Below are 23,854 nucleotides of genomic sequence, written 5' to 3' on the forward strand. Positions count from 1 at the left end.
TGTATAGCCCACACAAGCTGATGTTGTGGTAACTATGTGAAGAGTTTTGAAAAAGCGTTAAAAGTATCGAACAACGGGTCATAGCGGTTACAAAAAAACTGTAAGAGGATCTTTAATCGGATTCACCCTCCAGACCAGTTGGTGGTAGTGTAGCACCATTTTGCTGTTTGCCAGCTGCCGATGAGCTTCAGTGAAGAGGAAGAAGTAGCAGCAGTGGGGAGTTATGGCAGAATCCTCAGAGACCAAACTGCAGCTGGTTTACACTCTCATCCGAGCTTTTCCAGACTTCCCGAAGAAAGGCATCCTGTTCAGGTGAGCGACTCCTCCCTGACATCCACGCCGTGTGTCACAGTCCTGTCCGCGGCTCCAGCTGCTGTGAAGCTCCCCACATGGTCCCTGTCCTCCCTCGCTCTGAGCCGCTGCAGGAGCTGCACATGTAGTCAGCTGCTCTGGAAGAGAAAAGCTCACTGCAAACATATTTGCACATTTATTTTCCAACATGTATCTGAACATACAAATCTATGATCTGAACACTTCCTGTGCATGAAAATAGTTTGTCTGGTTACTGTCCTCCTAAAACAAAGCAGTACTATACCATTCATTTGTTTGGGTTACTTGCTAAACAAAAAAACACAAATCCAAATATAGTACAGTAACAAATACAATCTTTCCTTTTTTATCAAAAAGACAATGTGTTAATTCTCCATTCAAAAAAATGAATTACAAACAGAATTACAACTCCCAAGAAAGGCTGTTTTCAGTGTATATAGAAGGAACATTTAACCAGCGGTCAAACACAAAACCAACAGGATGACATATTGAAATGATATAACATGAGGTGCTCCACCACCACAAACTTCTAGATGATGGTGGTGGTGTAGACAGCTGTTTATCACATCGGGCCCAAATCTCTCATAGGTGTTCAATGTGAAGGCTGTAGAATATGATTCATAATAATGATAATTCAGAATATGACTGACTCAGTCTCACTCTGAAATCGTACAGAAGCCTACACAAGCACTTGATTGTAATTCATGTATTTCCTTACTTACCATCAATAAGCAGTAATTAGGAGGTTATTAAGGGAAAACTGTTAATCAATGGAGTAGTTGCAGAATAAGGTCATTAAGAATAAGGCATTAATAAGTGCTTTATAATGACAAATAAAGAGCCAACATGCCTCTAATACCCATGCAAGTAGTTAATGGTTGAGATGTGTTCCCTAATATAAAGTGTTACCGAAAATGAATTTGTTGGCACAAGGTCCCCTTTGTAGACATTTTCCAGGGCCTTTATCCTTGATTTCTCAGAGAACAATTCGTGGATCTTGATAAAAAAATATATCAGGTATGTCTAGGGGTGACATCTATGAGTTTGTGCTAGTTGGTTCAGATCCGTCAACCATCAAGCTCAGATGGGAAACACTGTTCCATATTCTTATAGGCTGAGTTTATGTAGTTATACTCCGCAGCTTATCTGCAGAGATGTGTGATTGTGGTGACTCTGCTAATGTTTACAGTTTTTGCATGAGTTCACCAGGGGTCAAGTATCAAACTCCACAGTCTGACCACTTTAGCAGGTTTCAGAGAAGTGTGACGTTTCCAGAGCTGCATTATATGGTATTCATCTACTTCTGCTTGTAAATGAAACACTATGACATCATCGGATGCTTGTAGTGACTGTAGCTTTGCTGCTGGAAGAATATGTTCATGTTCACAAACAACTCCCCATGAAATGCTTTACATTGATATCTACTTGAAATGACTAGATGCTGATGTATGTTGTGTGTGTGTCCTGCAGAGACATCTGTCCCCTTCTGAAGGATCCAGCTGCTCTGACAGCAGTGATTGACCTGTTCGAAGAACATGTGAGGAACAATTACAAACACGTTGATTTGATTGTAGGTAAGAAAACAAAGCAAAGGCTCTTTAATAAATATCTTCATATTGAATTGTTTACTCTTAGGTAGTAAGAATGCAAAAAACAAGCTTGTAGAATGGTAACAGCACCTTTAAAATAGTATTCATCGACATGCATTGAGAACATAGTGCTGTTAATTATCCATTTAAACCAAGTTGGTTGCACAACAGGTCAGCTTGCTTCTAATAATAGGCTTGGCCAAACTTCCTAATTTTACTTAGTATCCACTGTATCATTTCAATCAGCAAAACCCTGTGATACTGTCAAATGGCCTGATCTGTTTACATGACATGTTTGACTGTGGCCCTATGATTTGAGGCTGGGGTAGGACAGCTTTATACAACTCCCCTCTCAGGCCTGGCCTCTACCTTAGTCTCTTATCTAGTGAGAAGAAGCACGGCTGCCCTGCCCTTTACTCTTCCCTTTGGTAATACAAACTTTAGTCTGTGCTGCATCTGCTCAAGAAGATATTGAATGTTTGCATCTCAATGGGCTTAACTAAATATGTATGCATTTGTATGAAATACTTTTAACTCAGCCTCATCTCATGTAGCTAGTGGAAACTTTATGAAAGATATCTTGTTATACCAAGTGCACAGTGTATTCCATTGATCAATCAATCAATCAAATTTTATTTGTAAAGTCCATATTCACAAATCACAATTTGTCTCATAGAGCATACAAGGTGTATGCCCTTAATCCTCAACAAGAGTAAGGAAAAACTTCAGAAAAAGCCTTTTAACAGGGAAAAAAGAAACCTTAGAGATCCCTCTTCCAGGACAGACAGAAGTGATTTTCAACACAGTTGTTGGAACATCACTTCCTTTCTAGTTTTCATGATGCTTGTTTTAATTCATGTGTGTTTGATTTATAACAGGGAGCTAAATTATTTTCTTTTACACGCTTCTTTTTTTAGAGGCACTTTGGAGTCTAATGTTAGTTGTAATGAGTTTACAGAGCTATCGACAAGATGGTAAATTTGAGTGGTGCTTGAGTTATTACAGAATTTGTTGGTTACGTCGCTGTATAATACAGAGTTAAATGTAATTCTTTCCTTAAATGTAGCTACAGCTCTATCAGGTAGACATGTAGAACATGAGTTTTTCATTAATGGCATGTAATCTGATAATGAGAAATCAAAGGTTATTAAATTAAGGTCTGATAGAATTGGATTATGTAGAAGTTCTATTAGATGTTCACTTTTGACACTGTAAGATATTACAAGGTCAAGTTTATGGTTACAACAATGAGTAGGTTGGTGTACACACTGACGGAAACCAGTTGAGTTTAATACTGAAATGAATGCAACCCTAAGGCTATCGTTATGAGTGTCGACATGAATATTAAAGTCACTGACAATAATAACTTTATCTGTTTTATTAAAAACTGAGGGAATTCTGTTGAATATTCAGAATAAGCCGCAGGAGCACGGTAAACTACAGCAAATATGATTGGCTGTTGTGATTTCTTGGATGGGTGTGGAAGACTAAGAACAAGACTTTCAAATGAGTTGTAGCTTAGTTTGGGTTTAGGATTAATTGATAGACTGGAGTTAAAAATAGCAGCAACTCCACCTCCTCGGCCAGAATCACGGGGAGTTTGTGTATTTATATGACTGGGGGGGTACATGTTGATACATTCAGGCTGACACATTCTTCAGGATGCAGACTGGTCTCAGTGAGGGACACTATAAATCAATATTGTTATCTGAGACTAGTTCATTTACTAAAATAGCCTTTGATGACAATGATCTTATGTTTAAGAGTCCACATTTAATTGTCCCTCTGTTAGTGTTTAATTTAAATGATTTAAAGTGACCATGAGAAAACACAGTCTCTATGGGGTTGTGGTTGTGTGACTGATCCAAAGGGAGTGCAGAGAAGTTTGTAGAACTGCAGCTCTGCATCCTGGTCCCAACTCTGGGTGGTCATTTTGGGTTTATAAACTGAGTTGTACTCCTAGATAAGAGAGCCACTCCAAGTGGGATGAACGCTGTCTCTCCTCACGAGACCAGGTTTCCTCCAAAAAGTTTGCCAATTGTCTACAAAGCACACAACGTTTGCAGGACGCCACCTCGACAGCCAGTGGTTTACCATCATATACACGTGTAGGGGAGGCCCTTGCACTTGTTAACACACAGTAGTAGTCAGAAATATCTCATGTATAATAGAAACTGTTCTGACTCTGCTTTGGTGCTGCCACCTGCCTTTCCTCTTTGTTTTTTTTAGTAGTGATTACTTTCTTCGGAACATTAGCATGTTCAGTCTGAGTATGCAACTGCAATGTCCTGTTAAAACAGGGCGCAGTGGATGCTCACTGGAGGCTGTAACTGCCGGTTACAGACTTTATTACCCAATCTGACACTCCACAGGCCCCGACACATTTGGGCTTGGTTTACCAGCAGAGCCAGAGGTTGTTCTGCTGCAGCCCCGGGCAAACCAGGTTGTGTCGCTACAATGCACCCTCTGCTCCGCTTCAGACAGATGGGCCCACTGCCCAATAGGTGGAGTCATGGCTCCCCCATGTGTTTTCAATCCACACAGTCATGTCTGTCCTTTATTTTATGTTTTCACTTTCACTAAGGAGAAAAACTTTTTTTGTCTGTCTCTTTGCAGGATTAAGCAAAATGTCCTGGATGGATTGCCATAAAACTAAGTTGAAAACTGTGATATGGGTTTTAAGAGAAAATAAATGTGGCTGCAGACAAAGATCAGGGGGCAGATGTAGGATTTTTTAAAATTGTAAAATATTATTTGTTTGTAAAATTTGCATTAGTTTCTCAGACAATAATTCATGGATCTTGATGAAAAAAATCAGGCCTGTTTAGGGGACTGATATTTGTGAGTTTTTTAAATTTTGTGCAGTTAGTGAATCTTAATGTGGTTTCATAAAGAGACTGTTGGGTCATGGCAGTGGCTTTGTTTGAGAGTAGGACTATGCAAAAACTATGTAACTGATCTTTGGAAGGGCCCCAGTAAGAACCCGTACAATATTTGGGCTGATAAGGATTTTTTTTTTCACTTTCTCTAACATTGTCAGATAGTGTGTGTCTCAACATTTTTGTTGATTTCTCAGAGAATAATTCATGGGTCTTGACTTAATGTCTAGGGAAGCTGTGCTGATATTTATGAGTTTGCACAAGTTGGTGCAGATCCAAACAAAAAGTGCTGTAAAACATATTTATGTAAGACTGGGGAAGGAAAAGTTGGTGTTTAGGTACAGGTGTGTGCCTGTGAGATTCGGTAGGTATGCCTGCGCTTGAACAGAAAGATGCTCCCTCCCTGATTACCGTGCATTAGATAGCATGTCTCTTTATCTCAGTCCTCAGAGTGACAAGAGCAGCAGCTTGTTCTCTTTCATGTACTTTGTTCAGTATTTTGTTATCAGTTTTCTCACTGGGTCTGTTTGTTCTGTAGAAGAGACTTCATTAAAAAACTCTTGAACATCTGGATCAGAAGTTATCAGTTAAAGACCCATGTTGGTGTGATGGAAATCTGAAAATACAAGAGGCTGGATTACCAACTTTGTCTTTGTGTATTTATTAGGGGCTTTCTGCAGAAAGGATCAACACAGAGAGTCACAGGGATCTCAGAGTGTTGATGGAGAACAGTCAAATGCAAGCATCAGGAGAACTAAGGCTGTTTGACTGAGCCAGTTCAGACTGGTTCTGTAGGCACAGTTTCAGACAGGAATTTAGACACAGGAAACTTATTTGCAAATGTTTCCTTTGAAGATTAGGTATAATCCCTTGGACAGTCAATAAGTAATAAAAAGGTAATAAAGGTTTCAGGTCACAAACCATACAGGTCATAAAAGTCTCAGACAGGTATAGTTACTTTTCAACTACAAAATAGTTTCCTTTTTACAGTTTTTGTATGATTACAAATTACATATTGTGCCTTAAGTAGCCCAGATGGTATAGAGATGATGGTAATAGAAGGTTGTCCCTTGGGGATGTTGTTTCCTCTGCTTTCTGCTCAGAACATGAGCAATGCAGCCAACGTCAACCGTTTCATCAACAATTTCAGTGCGATCATTTTAAAGCCCTTCCTTTTAATTTGAGGTATTAGCCTACATCTATATGCATGCATAGGTATATATATATATATATATATTAATTTAACCCTTGGCTTATGTTGTATTGCCTCAGTCCTTGTGTCCTGTCTCTGTCCTGTCTTTGTGTTTTGATTTATGGCAAAAGGTATTGGTTGTCATGCATTTATGTCTTTTTGATTTTTTTTCTCTTCTTTTCTCTCTCTGAAAGCCAATAAAAAGAAAATTACAAATGTTACAATACTCTTGCACCTGGAAGATCCAATATAAGTCAGCTCTATTCCAAAAAGTGTCACACTGACGAAGCAGATTTTATGCAGTTTATGTTATGGAAAAGTACCTGTATTTATTATTTATACTACTGTACTATATCTTCTCCAGATGTGTATTTCTAATGGACCTTTGTCTGATGCCACCTTTCTTTCTGGTGTGTGTGTGTGTGTGTGTGTGTGTGTGTGTGTGTGTGTGTGTGTGTGTGTGTGTGTGTGTGTGTGTGTGTGTGTGTGTGTGTGTGTGTGTGTGTGTGTGTGTGTGTGTGTGTGTGTGTGTGTGTGTGTGTGTGTGTGTGTGTGGTGCATGCGCAGGTTTAGATGCACGTGGTTTCCTGTTCGGGCCCCTGCTCGCCCAGCGGCTGGGTGTTGGCTTCGTCCCGATCAGAAAGACAGGCAAACTGCCCGGGACCACTACATCTGTGTCGTATGATTTGGAGTATGGCAAGGTGAAGAACACAACACACATACTAAGCCGTGCTGCTCCTCTACAGAGTCTCACCTATTTTCTCTGCTGACCGTGCATGGTTCACAGTGAAATACACAAAATGATACTTCAATACATTTCTATGTCAATCGTTGGATGTCACAAACATACTATAAATATTTGCAATACTTCCTGTACCATTCATTATTCAGAGGGTTGGTGGTTCAATCCCAGTCTCCTCTGTTTCACATGCTGAAGAGTCCTTGAGCAAGATACTGAACCACAAGTTGTCCATGATGGCTGAGTTGGCAGTGTGTGAGTGATGTATGATAGAAAGTGCTGCACGTTAATGCACTGTATGAATTGTGAATGGCAAAACTGTACCACTTTGAGTGGTCATCAAGACTAGAAAATACAGACCTTCTGTTAACCATGTAAGTGACCTCTAGTATTTCTATTTATGGAATCTCCATTTGTTTTAACAAGATTTGTATTGTTTTTGTAGGACAGGGAAGATTCATGGCATCATAGCATAGTGTCCAGGCATTTAGTTGAGTACATAGGGCTACTTTTATTTGAGGAAATACAGAAGTCATACCAGAAACCCACTTTGCAATTCTTCTGCAGATACACTCTCCTATGTGAACAGAAGCCCGCGAGATGCAGCTGCTTTAAACAATGCAGCCATCAGACTGAGAGACAGTTTTTACAACAGGGCGGTAGCAATGTTAAATGCAAATGTAAATATCTGACTCAATCATGTGTAATTTCAGCTGCAGGCCAGGTGCAATAACACTGTGGGACTTTTAATCCTTTTCTTTCCTGTGCATCATTGGTGCAATAAAACACTTTTGTATATTATCCAGATATATCAGTACACTATCGGTATATAGTATTCATTCTGTACAGTTTGCCACTTCCTCAAAATAAAACACTTAGTGTAATATCTTTTTATAACGGTGCAACATAACACTTATGCATATTACCTGTATGTATCAGTACATTATCGGTACAATTATTTATTTGTATAGTATTCCCGCATCTTTAATTGTCTTCGGTCCTTGAATCCCCTTATTTTTATTTCAATTTGTGTAGTGGATTGTGTCTTGTTAATTGTATGGCATCGAGGAGGAGGACTGTGCTACAATTTTGTTGTGCTAGTGTACGAAGTACGACTATGCAATGACAATAAAGTCTTTTGAATTTTAATTGAATTGATGCACTGCACACACGGGTGTGGCCTTTTAAAGCCTACTTTCTGCTGACTGGCTGTGGGGCCCTGTACCCAGAGCCTGTAGGCTCAGCATCAGCCTCTTACAGGTGTGGAGCCTCTGAGAGCAAACTGTGAAGGGACTAGTAACTGAAACTAAGTAACAAAACATATTGATTGATAGAACCTGAATCTGTTATGAGTATGAGAGTAGTTACATCCACAGCAAGAATGATTACATATATTATCAGCTTATTGTGTCAGATAACTGTGAATTGTATCTGTGATCACAATTCACGTGTAAAATGTTTCTATTTATGCCCCTGATAGTAGTGGGAAATGCAGTACAATGCAGACTGAAGTGGAAAACGTCAGCTGTCAAAACAAAAGACAACGGTTAAATGTTATTCTCCACCACAGGTTATGTCTGCTGGAGCAGTAACAGTAGCCTCAAGTAGACTGAAGGAGCTGTGATTTGAGAGGAGGACCTTGTGAAGAGCAGTGGCACCGATTGTTCAGAGAATCACAGGGATTCATTTGACCTCATTATTGTGTTTAGATAGATAGATAGATAGATTACTTTATTCATCCCCGAAGGAAAATTAAGTCGTCATAGCAGCTGGTATATTTGAATACAGTAAAATACAATACAATAGAATAAAATAAAATATTGAGGTAGAAAGAATAAAAACAGAAACACAAGATGAACAGGTAGATAAGATAACGTGCAGTGGCAATATGATGGTAATAGTACTGATGATATGATGGTAATGTTATTGTTAGACAGTATATAAAAATAGTAGTACAGTATATATATATATAGTATATTATATAACATTATATATATAGTATATCATATAACATAATATATATTTATATAGATAGTAATTATACCAATATAATAGCAGTATATAGTAATAATGGCAGCAACAGTATATATAATAATAATAATAGTAGTGGTAGTAATAATATAATGATAATAACATGTACACATGTATAAATATGTGTATATAGACTTATATATACGAAGAATATACAAAGAATATACAGAGTATGATATAATATGATATGATATATAGTATAAATATAAGTACTTGACTATACAATAGATAATATAATATACTATGAGTGTCAGAATATGTAGACAGAGTGTGCAAAAAGACAATATTATTGTATAAAATGATCTGTAATATCAATATGGTTTAATTAACACATATCACAGAGGTAAATGTTCCAGTATATGGGGCGTAGTGTAGTACAGGGTACATGGTGCAAAGGTGACAGGTATATTTAGTGCAGTTCTGTGATGATGGCTCTGACAGAGGTAGATGAGTTATAGAGTCTTATTGCAGTTCGGAGGAACGATTTCCTTTATCGTTGGATGAGCCTGTGGCTGAAGCTGCTCTTTAGTTTGTCCAGTGTTTTGTTGAGGGGGTGAGAGTGATTGTCCATGATTGCCAGCAGTTTTGCCAGCATCCTGTCCTCCACCACCTCCCCCAGGGTGACAAGCTTAGAGCCAACCACAGACTCGGCTTTCTTGATGATTTTGTTCAGTCTGTTGGCATCCTTTGTCTTGATGCCCGCACCCCAGGACACCACAGCAAAGAAGATGGTGCTCGCCACAACAGACTGATAGAACATCTGCAGCATCTTGTTGCAGACATTGAAGGACCCGAGCCTCCTCAGGAAGTAAAGCCGGCTCAGGCCCTTCTTGTAGACGGCCTCTGTGTTGGTGGACCAGTCCAGTTTATTGTCCAGTGTGATACCCAGGTACTTGTATGCAGGTACCACCTCCACATCCGTCCCGCCGATGCAGACAGGAGAGGGCAGGGGCTTGTTCCTCCTGAAATCCACCACCATCTCCTTCGTCTTCGCCACGTTGAGCTGCAGGCGGTTCTCCCCACACCACTTCACAAAGCGGTCGACCAGGTCCCTGTACTCAGCCTCCCCCCCGCCCTCAACACACCCCACAATGGCCGTGTCATCAGAGAACTTCTGCAGATGACACGACTCAGTGCAGTACTTAAAGTCAGCAGTGTATGTGGTGAAGAGGAGGGGGGACAGTACAGTTCCCTGGGGGGCCCTGATATTACTGATCAGATGATCAGACACACAGTTCTGTAATCTCACAAACTGTGGTCTGCCCGTCAGATAGTCATCGACCCAAGTGATGAGGGGAGCAATCAACCGCGTGCCCTCCAGTTTGGCCTTCAGCAGTCTGGGCTGGATGGTGTTGAAGGCGCTGGAGAAATCGAAAAACATGATCCGGACTGAGGTGTTGGGTCTGTCCAGGGAGGAGTAAGCCTTTTGCAGCAGGTAGATGATTGCATCATCAACCCCCATGGGGCTGATATGCAAACTGCAGGGGGTCTTGTGATGGGCACACCAGCGGTCTGAGGTGTGCCAATACCAGTCTCTCCATGACCTTCATGATATGAGAGGTCAGTGCCACCGGCCTGTAGTCCTCCAGTGCAGCAGGACGTCCTTTTTTGGACACTGGGACCAGGCAGGATGTTTTCCAGAGCACTGGCACTCTCTGAAGGTGTAGGCTCAGGTTGAAGAGGTGCTGGAGAACTCCACAGAGCTGGCTGGAACATGCCTCCAGCACACGAGGGCTGATGCGGTCCGGTCCAGCAGCTTTCCTCTGTTTGAGCCTCTCCAGCTCTCTCCTCACCTGGCTGGCTGTGATGTGTAGTCCAGACTGGAGGGTAGGGGATGTCAGTGGTGGGTTTGAGGGTGGTGCAGAGAGGTGTGTGTTGCAGGAGGTGGTGGTGGTGGGGGGCTGTGGGTGATGTGAGGATGTCCTGGGGGTGGGAGGTGTGAAAAAGTCTGTGGTGAAAGCCAGCGGAGGGGTGGGGGGAGATGGTGACGGGTGTGGTGTGGGGCAGAGGATGATGGGGGGAGGTGGAGGGGTTTTGCTCGGAGAAGCAGTAGAGGCAGTCGTAGAGGCAGTGGAGGGTCCGCTGGGGGTGGGGGGGTTGGAGTTGAACCTATTGAACCTATTCGCACGTCGTTCATTCCCAGCTGCTCCCCCACCTCTCCTCTGGAAGCCGGTGATCTCCTTCATCCCACCCATTCTTCTTGTGCAAAAGCTTCTGGTTCTTTGAGGTTTCATGGCTGTAACTACTTTCTTTAAATCCAACCGAAGTTTTTGATGGGCTTTAAACCCAGAGACAGTGGACCACCACCAGTCACCAACCTCCAGGACATTCCTGGAATGATTCCTTAACCAAGCTATGGTTCACATGGAAGTGTGCTTGGGATCATCTACTTCCTGCAGAATACAGTGTGTACAAATGTTCATCACATAAAATTCCTCTGTAAAATGGCTTGATATTTCTATGAATCTTTACACCAACACATGGGTTTCTTTATGTTTTCCTGATGAGATGGCTAATTTTGGGCCTTTTCACACAGACAGGCAGGTTTGTGGCAGCTGATGGTGGATCATAATGGCAGCAGTGGATCATGATGATGGATTATAATGTTGTATCCTAATCGTGGTGGCAGCTGATCGTGGACTTTGATTACAACAAGACTGCTTGACATACAATATGTCTCCTCAGATATTCTACCATGATTGACAATAACTCCTCAATTAATTTACCTTCCATCATACTTCAAACTGTTTATTCTAACCAAAGCAAATTAATTGATTTATTTCTTTTGAACTTCAGCACAATGCTTCCAATGGTGTCTCTTAAGACAGGTTAAAGTCTTGGAAAATCTTCTTATAAACATTGGCTTTTTGATACGATTGTAGCCTTTACCATGGCTGCAACACACCACTCACGAGTCGTCATTCTCGAGTTACCAACAGGTGAACCACGTTTTAATCCAACATAATGTCAAGCAGGTTTTAAAATATATTTATATTTAAAATATATTTCTTACGGTTGAAGGAAATCAATCTGATTTGTTTTGTCTAGCCCATATTCACAAACCACAATTTGTCTCATAGGGCTTTAACAAGGTGTGACATCCTCTGTGCTTAACCCTCAACAAGAATAAAGAAAAACTACCCCAAAAAACCCTTTTAACAGGGAAAAGAACTTGGAAACCTCAGAGAGAGCCACATGTGAGGGATCCCTCTCCCAGGACGGATAGAAGTGCAATAGATGCCACATGTAATGGAGAACGTCAGAAAAATAAGAGTACTTACAGCATTGGTTAGAGTAAACAGTTTGTAACACAATGGAAGGTAAATGAATTGAGGAATTATTGTCAGTAATGGTAGAGTATCTGAGTAGACATATTGTATGTCAAGCAGTCTTGTTGTAATCATCAGTCCACGATCAGCAGCCACCACGATTAGGATACACCTTCATAATCCATCATGATCCACTGCCACCATCATGATCGAAAGGCACCATAGTCCACAATCCATCATCATGATCCACTGCCGCCATCAGGATCCACCATCAGCTGTCACCTTGATCAGGGTCCACCACTATGATCTGATGCCAGCATGATACAGGATCCACCATTACCATCACGATCTCTGATTTGCGATCCACCATCATAATCCACATGTGGCTGCAGCTGCGGCCCTGGATCCACAAACGATAGAGCACAGGGACTCCGGGGAAGAAGTCAAGTCGGTAACATGTATTGATGAGACAATAATTAATTTGATGTGATAAGGAGGGAGAAGAGGAAAGAGAACCTCCATGTGTTATGTGTCCCCTGACATTCTAGACCTATATCAGCATAATTAAGCAGGTCTAAGACAAGCCTGGACCAGCTCTAACTATAAGCTTTATCTTAAAGGAAGGTTTAAGCCTACTCTTAAACGTAGAGAGGGTGTCTGCCTCCTGAACTGAAACTGGGAGATGATCCAACAGGAGAGGAGCTTGACAGCTTACAGCTCTGGCTCCTACTCTACTTTAAAGACTTTAGGGACAAGTAAGGGGAAGGCAGTAGCTCAGTCCATAGTGACTTGGCTTGGGAACTGGAGGGTGGCCAGTTCAAGTCCAGCATGGACAGAAGTTGGAGAGGTGCCAGTTCACCTCCTGGGCACTGCCGAGGTGCCCTTGAGCAAGGAACCCCCCGAACCCCCCAGTTGCCCACTGTTCCGTGTGTGGTCACTGTGTGGATTGTGGTCCGTGTGTTCCGTGTGTGCTCCGTTCACACGGATGGGTTAAATACAGAGGTCAAATTTCCCCATGTTTGCATGTTGCATGCTGTGTGTGGGACCATAAAGGAGAATCTTAATATTAATCTTCTGGGAGAGCACTGCTCTAGTGTTACCTCAGTTTGTGCTGTTGAATTGTTCCTTCAGTGTGTTGCTGCTTCACCAACATTTTTCTGTAAATTTAATTTTTGTTTTTCCAGGCAGAGGCAGAGGTCCAGGAGGATGCAGTGGCTCCAGGACAGAAGGTTCTGCTCATCGATGACCTTCTTGCAACTGGAGGTATTATCTGATGAGATCTGCTCTGAAATCACTACACACAGTCTGACTGCAGAACATTTCTATAAACTAAACACAAAACTGTGAGAATGGATGAACATTGGCCTGAAATTATCTGGATGGCCTGTATGTTATGCAAATGTCCAAGTCATGTACCAAAGACATTTTATGGATCTTTTCCTGTCAGCCCCCTAGTCAAATGTCCACAAACTGTCCCAAAAAGTTGGCGCATTGATGACTTTTCTACCAGGCAAAACTGAATAAAACTAAAAGAATATATATATATACAAAGGGTGACAAAGAGAAGCCATACGTTTACACTGACAAAGCCGTAAACTTGGAAAGACAACGAGATCGAGTTTTTGGTGATAAGGGCCGGTGTCATTGTGCCCTACACAAAAACACTTAGCTTTCCACAGCAGAATTTATAAGTAATGTTTTGGAAATGTTTCTGTTGTGAACACGTCTGACCAGACAATCGAGCAGATTACTTCTCTGCAGGAGAGGGGTGAGGATATGGAACATTGCAGCCACAGGTAGATTCTCCAGAGAGCGGCAACAATGATGTGATAAAGAGGGAGCTGGAGGTTATTGATGAGAAGCAGCTTGTATTTAAGGTCAATGCAGTTTAAGCAGTTTGCAATGTGCATTTTCAGATATAGAGGGATCCCTTCAACATTGATGTCATTAAGAAAAGGACACTTTGATTTTTAGATGATTTCTTCCTGTTAGTTCGATGACCAAACTTTACTTTAAAACATCACCTGAGAGATGCCTACAAGTAGAGACGTAAATATTGTGAATTTTATAATTCTTGTGCATTTACCCAGTTCAGCCTTCCGTAAAATTAAAAGACAAATCAGTGTGAAATATAGCTCAATCTACAGAGCAGCAGTAGTAACTCTGATGTATTGATGAGAGTTGTGTGGCGTTAGACCACCAAGAATTAAAGTGTGTTTTTAGATTCATGCTGAAGATAGACGCCACTTTCAGCCTGATCAAAGTGTTTGAAGGTAAGTGTGTAGAATTTAGTGACAGCTAGTGGTGAACATTGAACACCCCTCACCTCACCCTCCCCTTCCAAACATGAAAAAGAACCTGTGGAAACCTTCAGTTGTCATAAAAACTCAAAAGGTGTTTCGTTTTTCCAGTCTGGACTACTGTAAAAAACATAGCGGTCTCAGTAGAGAGGACCCCCTCCTGATGTAAATATTTAATTATTGAAATATAAAGGGCATGTTCTTGGGTAAAGAAAACAAAAATTTATACAATTTTGATGAAAGGAACAAGTGAAAACATCATGAGGATTATTTTATATTCAATTTGTGCCGATAGACCACTTTCACCTAAATCTACACAGTGGACCTTTAAGTGTCATGGAAGCACATGGCTGAGTGATGTCAAGTTGTTTTTATTTCTGTGTGGCAGGGACAATGTATGCAGCCATTCAGCTGATGAGGAAGCAGCAGGCTGAAGTTGTGGGCTGCATGGTGGTCATCGAGCTCAAAGAGCTCAACGGCATTGACAAGCTCAAACCTCACAGTGTGTTCTCCCTGGTTCAATACTGAGGACACTTCCGCTGCCTCGCTGGAAACAAGCCAGTCATAGTGTCACCAGTTGTAAAACAGCATCTGCAGTTCACTTACACTTTTACAGGTTTTACTTCATACTTATACAGTATGTTTTTCTATTTTTGTCAGAGATGTAACATGCATGCTTTGGGGAATGTCTTAAATTTCCTGTTCCTCTCTGGGATCACGCCCTGTTCCCCTGTGTGCCAAAAATGGAAGCTTTGTGGCTGAAGGGAGGGACTGATAGAAAGGTTAACCATTCTCTGTGGCATATTAAATGACCACCGGTTTACGACAATTATTCCAGTATATTTAATTATATCACTGATATCACTTACTGGTGCTGAAAAAAATGGTACATTTCAATTTAGGAAAAAGGGAAATGAAAGTTAATGGTAAATAATAAGATCTCAGGTTGTTGTATTTAAATCCATTGTTTGCTGACAGTTGACCTATGACCAGTGTTCTCTCTACTGGTGCACCTTCCTGTGTTCAGCTTTGTCCTTGTTATTTTTCTGTTTGTATGTTTTCATCACAAACTGATTCCATGACAGAATAAAATGTATATTGATAAGCAAAGGAGGTGCAATGCTTACCCTGCATGTGCAAAGGTGAACGCATTATAAGACTGACAACATGACAATGTCATTCCTGCTATATGATCATAAATTATTTTTAATCTATGCAAGCTTTGGGTTGTGTCTGTAGTATTATTGGATGCATTTTCTGATCAATACCAGCTTTGAAGCTTTACAAGCTTTGTCTCTTATTTGCAGATATATTAAATATATTTGGTCCAGATTGTTGTTTACCATGAGCTTTAATTATATGGATATATGATGATGTTGACTATGAACAAACTTAACTGACTCACTCAATTTGTTCATTCTGAATAATCGCTTGTGCTACTTCTCATGTAACGTTTTAGAATTTACCATAATTGCTGTATTCAGCCCTGTTTACTAAAATTTGCATAGCCTGTTTCCTAGGCTTTACTCGTTTCCAGTATATTTATATGTGCATATATTTATACTGAACATTTTCTCTCCCCACAGCTGTGGCTAGACAATTTACAGATGAGTATTTTTCTTGAAAAAACAAACCACTCTCCATTGCCAGGATAGCACCAAATCATAAAGATGCCAAATCATAGTGAGTTCAGTCTAGTGTTGGTTTAAAAAAAAACACTGTCCTCTAAATGGTCTGTATTGAAATAGCACTTTCCCAAAGATACTGTCTATTTCCATTCACAAACGTTCAGCACCCTTTCTACGAGAGGCAATTTAGGGTTCAGTATCTTGCCCAAGGACACTTCAGCATGCAGATGGGGAAGACTGGGATCAAACTGCCGACTTTCTGGTTAGAGGATGACCGCTCTACCCTCAGCCACAGCTTTACCCTAACTCTTCTATTCATGTAACTTAATCATGTCTTTTCATTAGACCCTATTTGTAACAGCTTTCTGTCATAAATGTTGAACTCTGAAGAGATCACTCTCACATTATTGGTCATTTTCTCAGACATAATAGAGCTTCTTCTGAGGCCTCCACTTCTGTCTGTCCAACAATGTGTTCGTCACTTGGTGAATGGAAACTGTTGACCTTGTAAATCATCAAGTTGGCTGCCCACATTGGGTCTGGTTCTGCAGGAGGTTTCTTCTAGTTAATGAGTTTTTTTTTCTCAGGTCTCAACCTTATGATTTGGTTCTATACAAATAAAATGTTATTGAATTGACAACAGGCAGCACTCTACAACTGTGTCCCCCACCAGGTGCTGAACAGGTTTCAGACTCTCCTCGTTGGGAATGTGTTTCGTCACCTGTGATTCAATATCGTGGGTTAAGAGGATGGTGGGCCATCTTTTTTCCCCTCATTCTTTTTGATGCAGTCAGAAGGGGGCAGCCAGGTGGAATATCACCTTTAAGATACCTCAGAGGGTTGCTAAGGCTCATTTACTTCATTTCATGGCAGATAACTATTCCTTAATTTTGAAACACTGTGGAAAACCACAATAGTTCAATGCACACTGTAGGTGGAGGTGCCTGGGTATTATGTTCAGCACCCTTACAGAGTATGAAGGTTCAAAAGCTATGGTTGATTCTGCTTTGTCGGCCCATTCACAGGTCAGTTCTTTCAGCATAACTCGCAGGAGGCATTGAACAGAACTAAATGCTCTATACAGTGAGAAAAATAGTCAGCTGCAGCCTACAAACTGGGATTAGGTGCAGTGAAGAAAAGAACAGCATCCTTCCTGTTTGTTTTTACATGTTTCAAGCTCCACGTTAAACCCCAGAAGAGTTATTTTTTTATTCCTGGTGACAAGGGTAACAAAACACCAGCGGTCCAGGCCACAGCAGCAGTTTAGCATTGGGCCAGTAAATTTATCTGCAACTCTCAATTTGTAACATATTTGTCAAGATCATGTAGAATGATGGCTCTTGTTTTCCGGTGATGTGATTGGTCCATATTTGGTTTGTTTTTATGTGATTCTATGAAATTCAATTTAAATTTAAACTAAACTAACCATCCAATCCAGATAATAAATGCAATTTTGCCTTTGTTTTACAGACTGTTCTATTTAATTAATTGCATTCATGAAAAATAATTGGAGACAGTACAATTTTGACAAACGCTTGTATTATTTCAACATTATCAAACAGCAATTTAAAAATGTAAACACTCAGTTGTTCTTTCTAGAAAACTGATCCCAACAAAGACTGGATGCAGATCTGTGCGCATTGATATTATACTTTCATCAAGAAAAAAACCAAAACAAAAAAACACAAGTGTGGTTAAAACAGCCTGTTTACAACACAGGAGCTTATAGAGTATACAAAGACCAAGTCTGGTCAGTCCAGTGTGACTCCAGGTTATTAGGAAGCACTGGTGAACTTTGCATAGAGCACTCTGAATCTTTTTATACCAACAGCCTGAAATCAGCACAAAACACACTGCAGAACATGTTAATCACCTGGCACATGAAAGTAGTTGGCTCACAACACTTCAGCCCGAATGTGAAGTCTCTCAGAGTCTCTCCTCCTCTCTCAGTCTTCTGTTCAGTTTGTCCAGAACCAAGCTGAGCTCCATGTTCTTGTTCAACTTCAGGTAGAAGTCCTTCCTGATTGGATGGATAGTCAGCCAATCAGCAGCAACTTCTGCCAGCAGACGAATATGCTTCTCCATTTCACCTGTTAATTAGAGAGGAGCAGCAGCCGATCAGATAACAGTAATTTTATCAACAACAGCAACTAATTTCGAAACAACAAAATAATGAGCTACAGTTAAATCACATATCCAGCTCTACTGTTACCTCCTTTGTTTGAACCCACCTGTGCTGAGAGCTGACCTGTAGCTGGCCACCATCCTATTACAGGCCACCTCCATGATTAAAGCCTGTTTCTTCTCTGACACGAAAACCATCCGCAGAAGCCTTGCCAGCTCCCCGAGGCGTGACATCATCACCAGACGCTCCTCCTGGGAAGGGTTTCGGGTCATGGTTGCTTGGAGTTTCTGGGCCTCCTTTGCTCGAATCTAAAACACCGAAAAATAATTCACACAAAGCAAGAGTATGAAAAACCACAACAGGGATTTCTGATCTCATTTGGCAAAGGCTGGTTCAACCATGCTTATAATACCCATAAAGCACAGTCAACTCCATCCCAGTAGTTATAGACAACCCCTGATCCCCATGACAACTGGTCTAACTCCTCCACCTTGTCATTCTGTACCTACCCTGTCCAGCAGGGACTGAGACACTCCTTTCAGGGCAGTTGGGACCTGAGCAGCAGATGGAGCTGGTGTCGGAGGGGGTGCTGGGTCTTTCTCTACAGCTTTATCTTCTGTCTTCAGAGAGAGAGATACTAGAGCCTTCTCCATCTGAACAAAGGACAAAAGAAAAATTCCATTTGACCCGGATAAATTAGTGCTGAAAACCTCTGAGCCTCCAGGTATTTACCCAGTTACTTTGTGCATCACACAAAGTATAAAATGAAGCACGTTCATATCAGACAAAATAAAAAAACACCTTTAAAACAGCTGTCATATGTCAACTTAAAGTAGACAGTACCTTGGGTGTGATGAGTGAGCGGGCCTTATCCAGCACCTCCTGAGCTGTGGCTAGTCTCTCGGTATGAGGAGGCTGAGGCAGAGCGCTCGTTAGGATGGCTGGGACAGTGTCCACATTGAAGCGAGGGTGCCAGCGGGTCAGTTTGTCTTCTGGGACAGACACTGGAGGTACAATCGAAGACAGGAACTCCTGCACACACCACAACGTTTCCCCATGTGTCAGTGAGGACAGCCAACTTAGCTCTTACAACACAAGTTTTACAATGACTTTGATGAGTCCAACTGAAAGCTGTAATGGGGGAACTGCTGACCTTGTGGTGCTGTTTGACAATGTCAACCAGATTCCAGTGGAAAATGTGTCTTCTCTCCAGGAGACGAGAGGCTGACAGGACAGGACGCGCTTCATTTTGATCTGAGAAAGACATACACACATGCATAAATAGATGAAAATAAACACAAGGGCAATGGACACATAATCAAGTGCACCAATGAAAGGCAGCTGCATTTAGTTTATACATTTCTCATTTTATTTACCAATTAGAAGATGAGCTCTTACTTAAAATAAATGAAACAAGTGAACATAATATTTTGAGCAGGAGAAAGACTGAAAGCTTTGTCTAACCAGAGAGAATGACAGGCTCCACAGTGAGCTGGTAGCTGCCCTTCTTAATGCTGCTGTTGAAGGTTGGGATGTTCTTCTCTTGTCTGAATGTGTAGGCTTCAGGAACCACTGTCTTTATTTGACCAACGTGGCTCTCCTCAAACCTCCTAAAGAAGAAAGACAGGATGCAAACATTAGTTTCTGGGTTAATAAAGCAGTGTTTACTGCTCAGACATGAGCAGCGGTGTGTGTGCGTGTGTCTGTCTCATGGCCACTGAATAGAAGACAATTAAGTTGAAAGAATTCACTTCTGATGTTGTCAGCAGAATGTTTTAACAAGTTCTCTAAAATGGCTTAACAATGTAGTTTTTCTTCCCTGCCAGTTTCTAATTGCTCCAAAATCTCAGACATTTCCGTTGACAAACAACAGGACACAGAAACACCAGTGAAGTCAACACATTTTAGGATTTCTCGGAATGAGGTGGTTAGTCGGGGTGTAGACCTATCTCGGCAAGCAAATTCCACTGTTCCTTTGCACATCAATTGTAAAATATCCCGTTTTTATTTGCCTCGTGTGAATTCTGACTCCTTGTGACTCACAGAGTTAACTGATTTTCAGTTAACAGAAACACTCAACCTCTTTTAAGCCTGAGGAGTACAACAAGACCATCTCTTCATCCTCCACTTACTTGTGCATCATGTCCTGAACTCCTTGTTTGACCTTGGCAAAGGTTACCGTCTCACAGCGGTTGTGCAGCATGGCAACCACAGTGTCCATGCTCCTGAACATCTCAGCCAGCACCTTGTATTGGTATGGCAGGGTGAGGCCTGGGGGGGCTGCCTGGGCAAGGGTGTGGTACCGCTGGTACGCTGGCTGCTCAGCACTGAGGGACGAGAGAGGCAAAAACACTTTGGTCCCGGATTTGGATTTAGACACTAGATTGTGACATTAGAGGAGATGTAACGTGCCATCTGCACAGTGAAAATTGGTATTGTTTAAAGCTTTATCTTGCATGTGTGTATATGCGCTCACCTGCCCTGGGTTACTGTCTCACTCTGTTCGCTCTCCTCTGCCTCTCTCTCCCCCTTTCTTCTCTGCGCTTTAGCTGCAAGCTGTTTGACTCGTGCAACAGTGAGCTCAACGGTCTTTGCATCAGTGATGGGGGACGTAGTGGTTTTGGGGTCAATGGGTTTCGTACAGTTGGGTGCTGGGCCAGCTGGAGACGAGGAATTGGAAACTGAAGCTGTTCTGGTTATTTCCTCTGCATGTTTCTTGATCTTCTGAATGCGAGACTTGAGGGCCGCAATATCTTCTTTAGAAAGAGCCTGACAGAAAGAGGGTATTGACATGCTGATGAATTAATGACTGGAAGGATAATCTTCTTTGATAATCTCTCCTGTTAATCAATCCCTTGTACAGAGTAAAACCTGGAAGAAATGGATCCCGCCAACAAGTAATGTCTGATTTCTCGTTTCTCAGCGCCACAGAGCCTCATTTTGTTCAAAAACCATTTGTAAGATGTCATTGTAGCTGTTTAGACTAACACATTGGGTTTAGTGATAGTATGAGAAATACAGAATAACACACAACAAATGAATCGCTTAAAATACATCAGCTTCCCAGCAATGTTGGTCCACTGATATCTTGCTGCAGTAGGAAGAGAATAAGCAACACAAGCCTGATCTGAAACCAGTACCTGAGTATTTCACTGTAAATGTAAGCTCAGTAACAAGACTGGTGCAGTTCCCATTCTAAACCTGTCTTTGAGTAGTGACTCCTCCTTAAACAGGTCTATAATATACTGTCACCTTTTTATTGTTTGTGTGGAAAGCATTTTATAAACAGTATATTATGTGTGAAGTTGGAAAACAGAAATCCAGCAATGAAGACTTTGCAACCAATGCTTTTCATAAAATTAAACTGAACTGCTTCATTACTGTTAATGTGTGGTTTATATATAAGCTTAAATGATTTACTAAATTTGTTTTATACAAATACATTTCATATCAGCTATTTCAGATGTCTGTTAAGCAAATTTCACAACCAACTTCACAAAATAAAAGCTCTGCTCAATTTAAAGCTTTACAGCAGCAAAAAGGACATTATTCTTGTACTTTTAAGACAACTTGATATGGAGGAAGAGATTGTATATCTGTTTTTATACATGGAATGAACCCCAGAGATCCTCTGCACTTTCTCTGGAGGGGCTGTATGTGTGAATGCACCCCCCTCAGAGAGCAGACTTTCTCTTTCTGAACCCCTGGTTAATATAAAGTATGCAGAAATTCTGGAGGAGCTGATGTGAGAACATAGTAGGGGATCCTCTACAGGATTCACAACTCAGTCCTCAGACTATCTGTTAGCATGCTGCCACCCCCCCACTGACTGCTACAGAGTGCTGCTCGTCTGCACCACTGATATTGTGAAGCCGATAAAGATGAACAGTTTTCAGGATATGCATTCCACATACAGAGAGGTGCATGTAGGTGGATACATGATGTATACACACACAAGAGCAATCTACCAAGTTCGCTTGGATTTTAAGGGGATGGGAGATGGCACTCAACTATACTAGTGTAGTTTCTTCAGTTTCTAATATAATTATTTAGTATTACCACAACATGCTGCAGCCTTGCATGTGACAACAACACTCTGCTTGGGTCGGCGACCCACAGAGCACACTCATCAGTCCAAACAAACTGGATGTTACCTTGCTGGTCTGTCCCCCAGTGTTCCCACAGCTGACTGTGTGCTTCTCAGCACTGTGTCCTGACACGGAGGCTGCTGGAGACGAGGGCTGTGGGGTCACCTCACTGGCCGGGGGCTGAGCTGCCTTCTTGAAATACACAACACACAGAACTAAGTAAAGTCTTTGGACGGGTCTTCATTTACATAGACGTTTGAATTATGATTAGCACAAATCATTGTATTGCTCCTGTCCATACTGTGAGCATTACTCATTGAGTAGGTTTGCAAATTAGAACCAGGGTTAATTAGATTTTGAGTTTAGTAGGTGTACAGGTAACATGTACAGGCACATCTCAGCCTAAACACGAATTTATCAGCACTTGTAACTTTGAAATGCATTAAAAGTTACAGAGGGTGTGGGGTTCGTGTTTTCTTGATACTTCACATTACACATTCACATTAAAGTAGGTGGACTGTTTGTTTCAGCTGCCATCTTTGTGTCAATTCAACTTTAAAGACAAGCCTTCACAGAAACAGCAACACTTGATCTTACCTGTGGTGAGTCCTGAGGCAGAACCAGCTTCTTCCTGGCCGTCCTCCTCTTGGTTCTCTCCGGGACCGCAGCCTCTCTGACGGCCTGCTCTTGTCGTTTCTTCTTGGCCGTGCTGTGATCGGCGGTGGCAGACAACACCGCAGCCCCGAGGTCAAACTGTGCGTCGGCCGAGGTCCTCTTCGGTGTCCGGGGACTGGAGGGGGGACGCGTCGCGGCGTTGCTGCCGGTAGACTCCCCATCGTTCAGCCCCGCTGCCTCGTCGATAACTCGGACAAACTCTTCGTGGACAGAGGAGGAACAGAGAGGCGCTTCTTTATTTTTCACAGACCTTGTGCGTTTGCTGGTGACGCCGGTGTTGAGAGCACAGGAGCCTCGGCTGCGTGGCTTGGCGGCTTTCCCCGGGTGAGCGGTGCCGCTCTTTCTCTGGGAGAAGAAGTCCGTGACCCGGGCCTGAGACATGCTGGTTCCACTGCAGGAGCGATATCAAACTGAGGAACTCTACTCACAACGCAACCTGCAGAGATATAAATACCGAGCGTCAACAATGGGTCAAGAAAACCGGAAGTACCCACACTTCACAGGAAGGAGAAACTAAGTTTCGCGCGAAATCAATAAAGCCACACCTCTTCCGGAACATGTTCCGAGCAACAGGATGGGACGTAATGATGAGTCAGTTATTTGTAACATGGATTTATCTTAAATAGTGTTAAAGATATTAAAGACTCCCTCAATGCAAATATAAAGTATTTAAATATAAAAGCCCATTCTAGGGTAAAGAAAACAACAATTTATACAATTTAGATGAAATGCACTGGTGAAACACAAAACATCATGAGGATTATTCTACATTGAATTTCTGCCTATACTTATCTTTCCCTTAAATCTTACACACTGGACCTTTAAGTCAACTATCAATGCATAATACATGCATCATTCCCACACTATACAATGTATAGTAACAATATGACAGGCTGACACCCACAGGTGACTGTGAGACATGATGGACGATATAATGGATGAGCAGTCTGTTGTTGAAAGGGATTCATCTGTTCTGACACTGAAGAGGATTATTCCTCTACTTATTTAC

At 41.7% G+C, this 23,854-nt stretch overlaps 2 protein-coding genes across 3 annotated transcripts; one reads left to right on the forward strand and one right to left on the reverse strand.

The window, feature by feature from the left end:
• The first annotated feature begins 152 nt into the window (after positions 1-152).
• On the forward strand, positions 153-15,661 carry aprt (adenine phosphoribosyltransferase). Its single transcript, XM_020103526.2, has 5 exons — positions 153-312; positions 1,801-1,904; positions 6,558-6,691; positions 13,214-13,292; positions 14,718-15,661. Exons 1-5 carry the CDS (start codon positions 224-226, stop codon positions 14,855-14,857), a joined length of 546 nt encoding a protein of 181 aa, XP_019959085.1. The 5' UTR covers positions 153-223; the 3' UTR covers positions 14,858-15,661.
• Positions 15,662-17,476: 1,815 nt separating this feature from the next.
• cdt1 (chromatin licensing and DNA replication factor 1) lies at positions 17,477-23,386 on the reverse strand. 2 transcript variants are annotated; one of them, XM_020103576.2, is made up of 10 exons: positions 22,768-23,386; positions 22,237-22,359; positions 20,559-20,851; positions 20,215-20,409; positions 19,547-19,692; positions 19,236-19,336; positions 18,926-19,114; positions 18,592-18,735; positions 18,189-18,390; positions 17,477-18,047 (listed from the first exon to the last, which is right to left on the reverse strand). In XM_020103576.2, exons 1-10 carry the CDS (start codon positions 23,224-23,226, stop codon positions 17,884-17,886), a joined length of 2,016 nt encoding a protein of 671 aa, XP_019959135.2. In that variant the 5' UTR covers positions 23,227-23,386; the 3' UTR covers positions 17,477-17,883. The 2 variants fall into 2 exon arrangements, with proteins under 2 accessions (XP_019959135.2, XP_019959134.2); XM_020103575.2 differs by having other exon boundaries at positions 22,237-22,362; positions 22,768-23,362.
• Between the last annotated feature and the right edge of the window lie 468 nt (positions 23,387-23,854).

The sequence above is a fragment of the Paralichthys olivaceus genome, chromosome 14 (assembly GCF_024713975.1).
Source record: "Paralichthys olivaceus isolate ysfri-2021 chromosome 14, ASM2471397v2, whole genome shotgun sequence".
Classification (NCBI taxonomy): domain Eukaryota; kingdom Metazoa; phylum Chordata; class Actinopteri; order Pleuronectiformes; family Paralichthyidae; genus Paralichthys; species Paralichthys olivaceus.

Bases quoted from the DNA above. Each gene is read 5' to 3' on its own strand.
- cdt1 (XM_020103575.2), bottom strand. From the start codon at position 23,226: ATGTCTCAGGCCCGGGTCACGGACTTCTTCTCCCAGAGAAAGAGCGGC. The intron at 19,115-19,235 runs GTCAGCAGTTCC...TGGTGTGTGCAG, and splicing joins TTGTCAAACAGCACCACAAG to GAGTTCCTGTCTTCGATTGT. The intron at 18,048-18,188 runs GTGGGTTCAAAC...TCTAATTAACAG, and splicing joins CAGGTCAGCTCTCAGCACAG to GTGAAATGGAGAAGCATATT.
- aprt (XM_020103526.2), top strand. From the start codon at position 224: ATGGCAGAATCCTCAGAGACCAAACTGCAGCTGGTTTACACTCTCATC. The intron at 313-1,800 runs GTGAGCGACTCC...TGTGTCCTGCAG, and splicing joins AAGAAAGGCATCCTGTTCAG to AGACATCTGTCCCCTTCTGA. The intron at 13,293-14,717 runs GTATTATCTGAT...TCTGTGTGGCAG, and splicing joins TGACCTTCTTGCAACTGGAG to GGACAATGTATGCAGCCATT.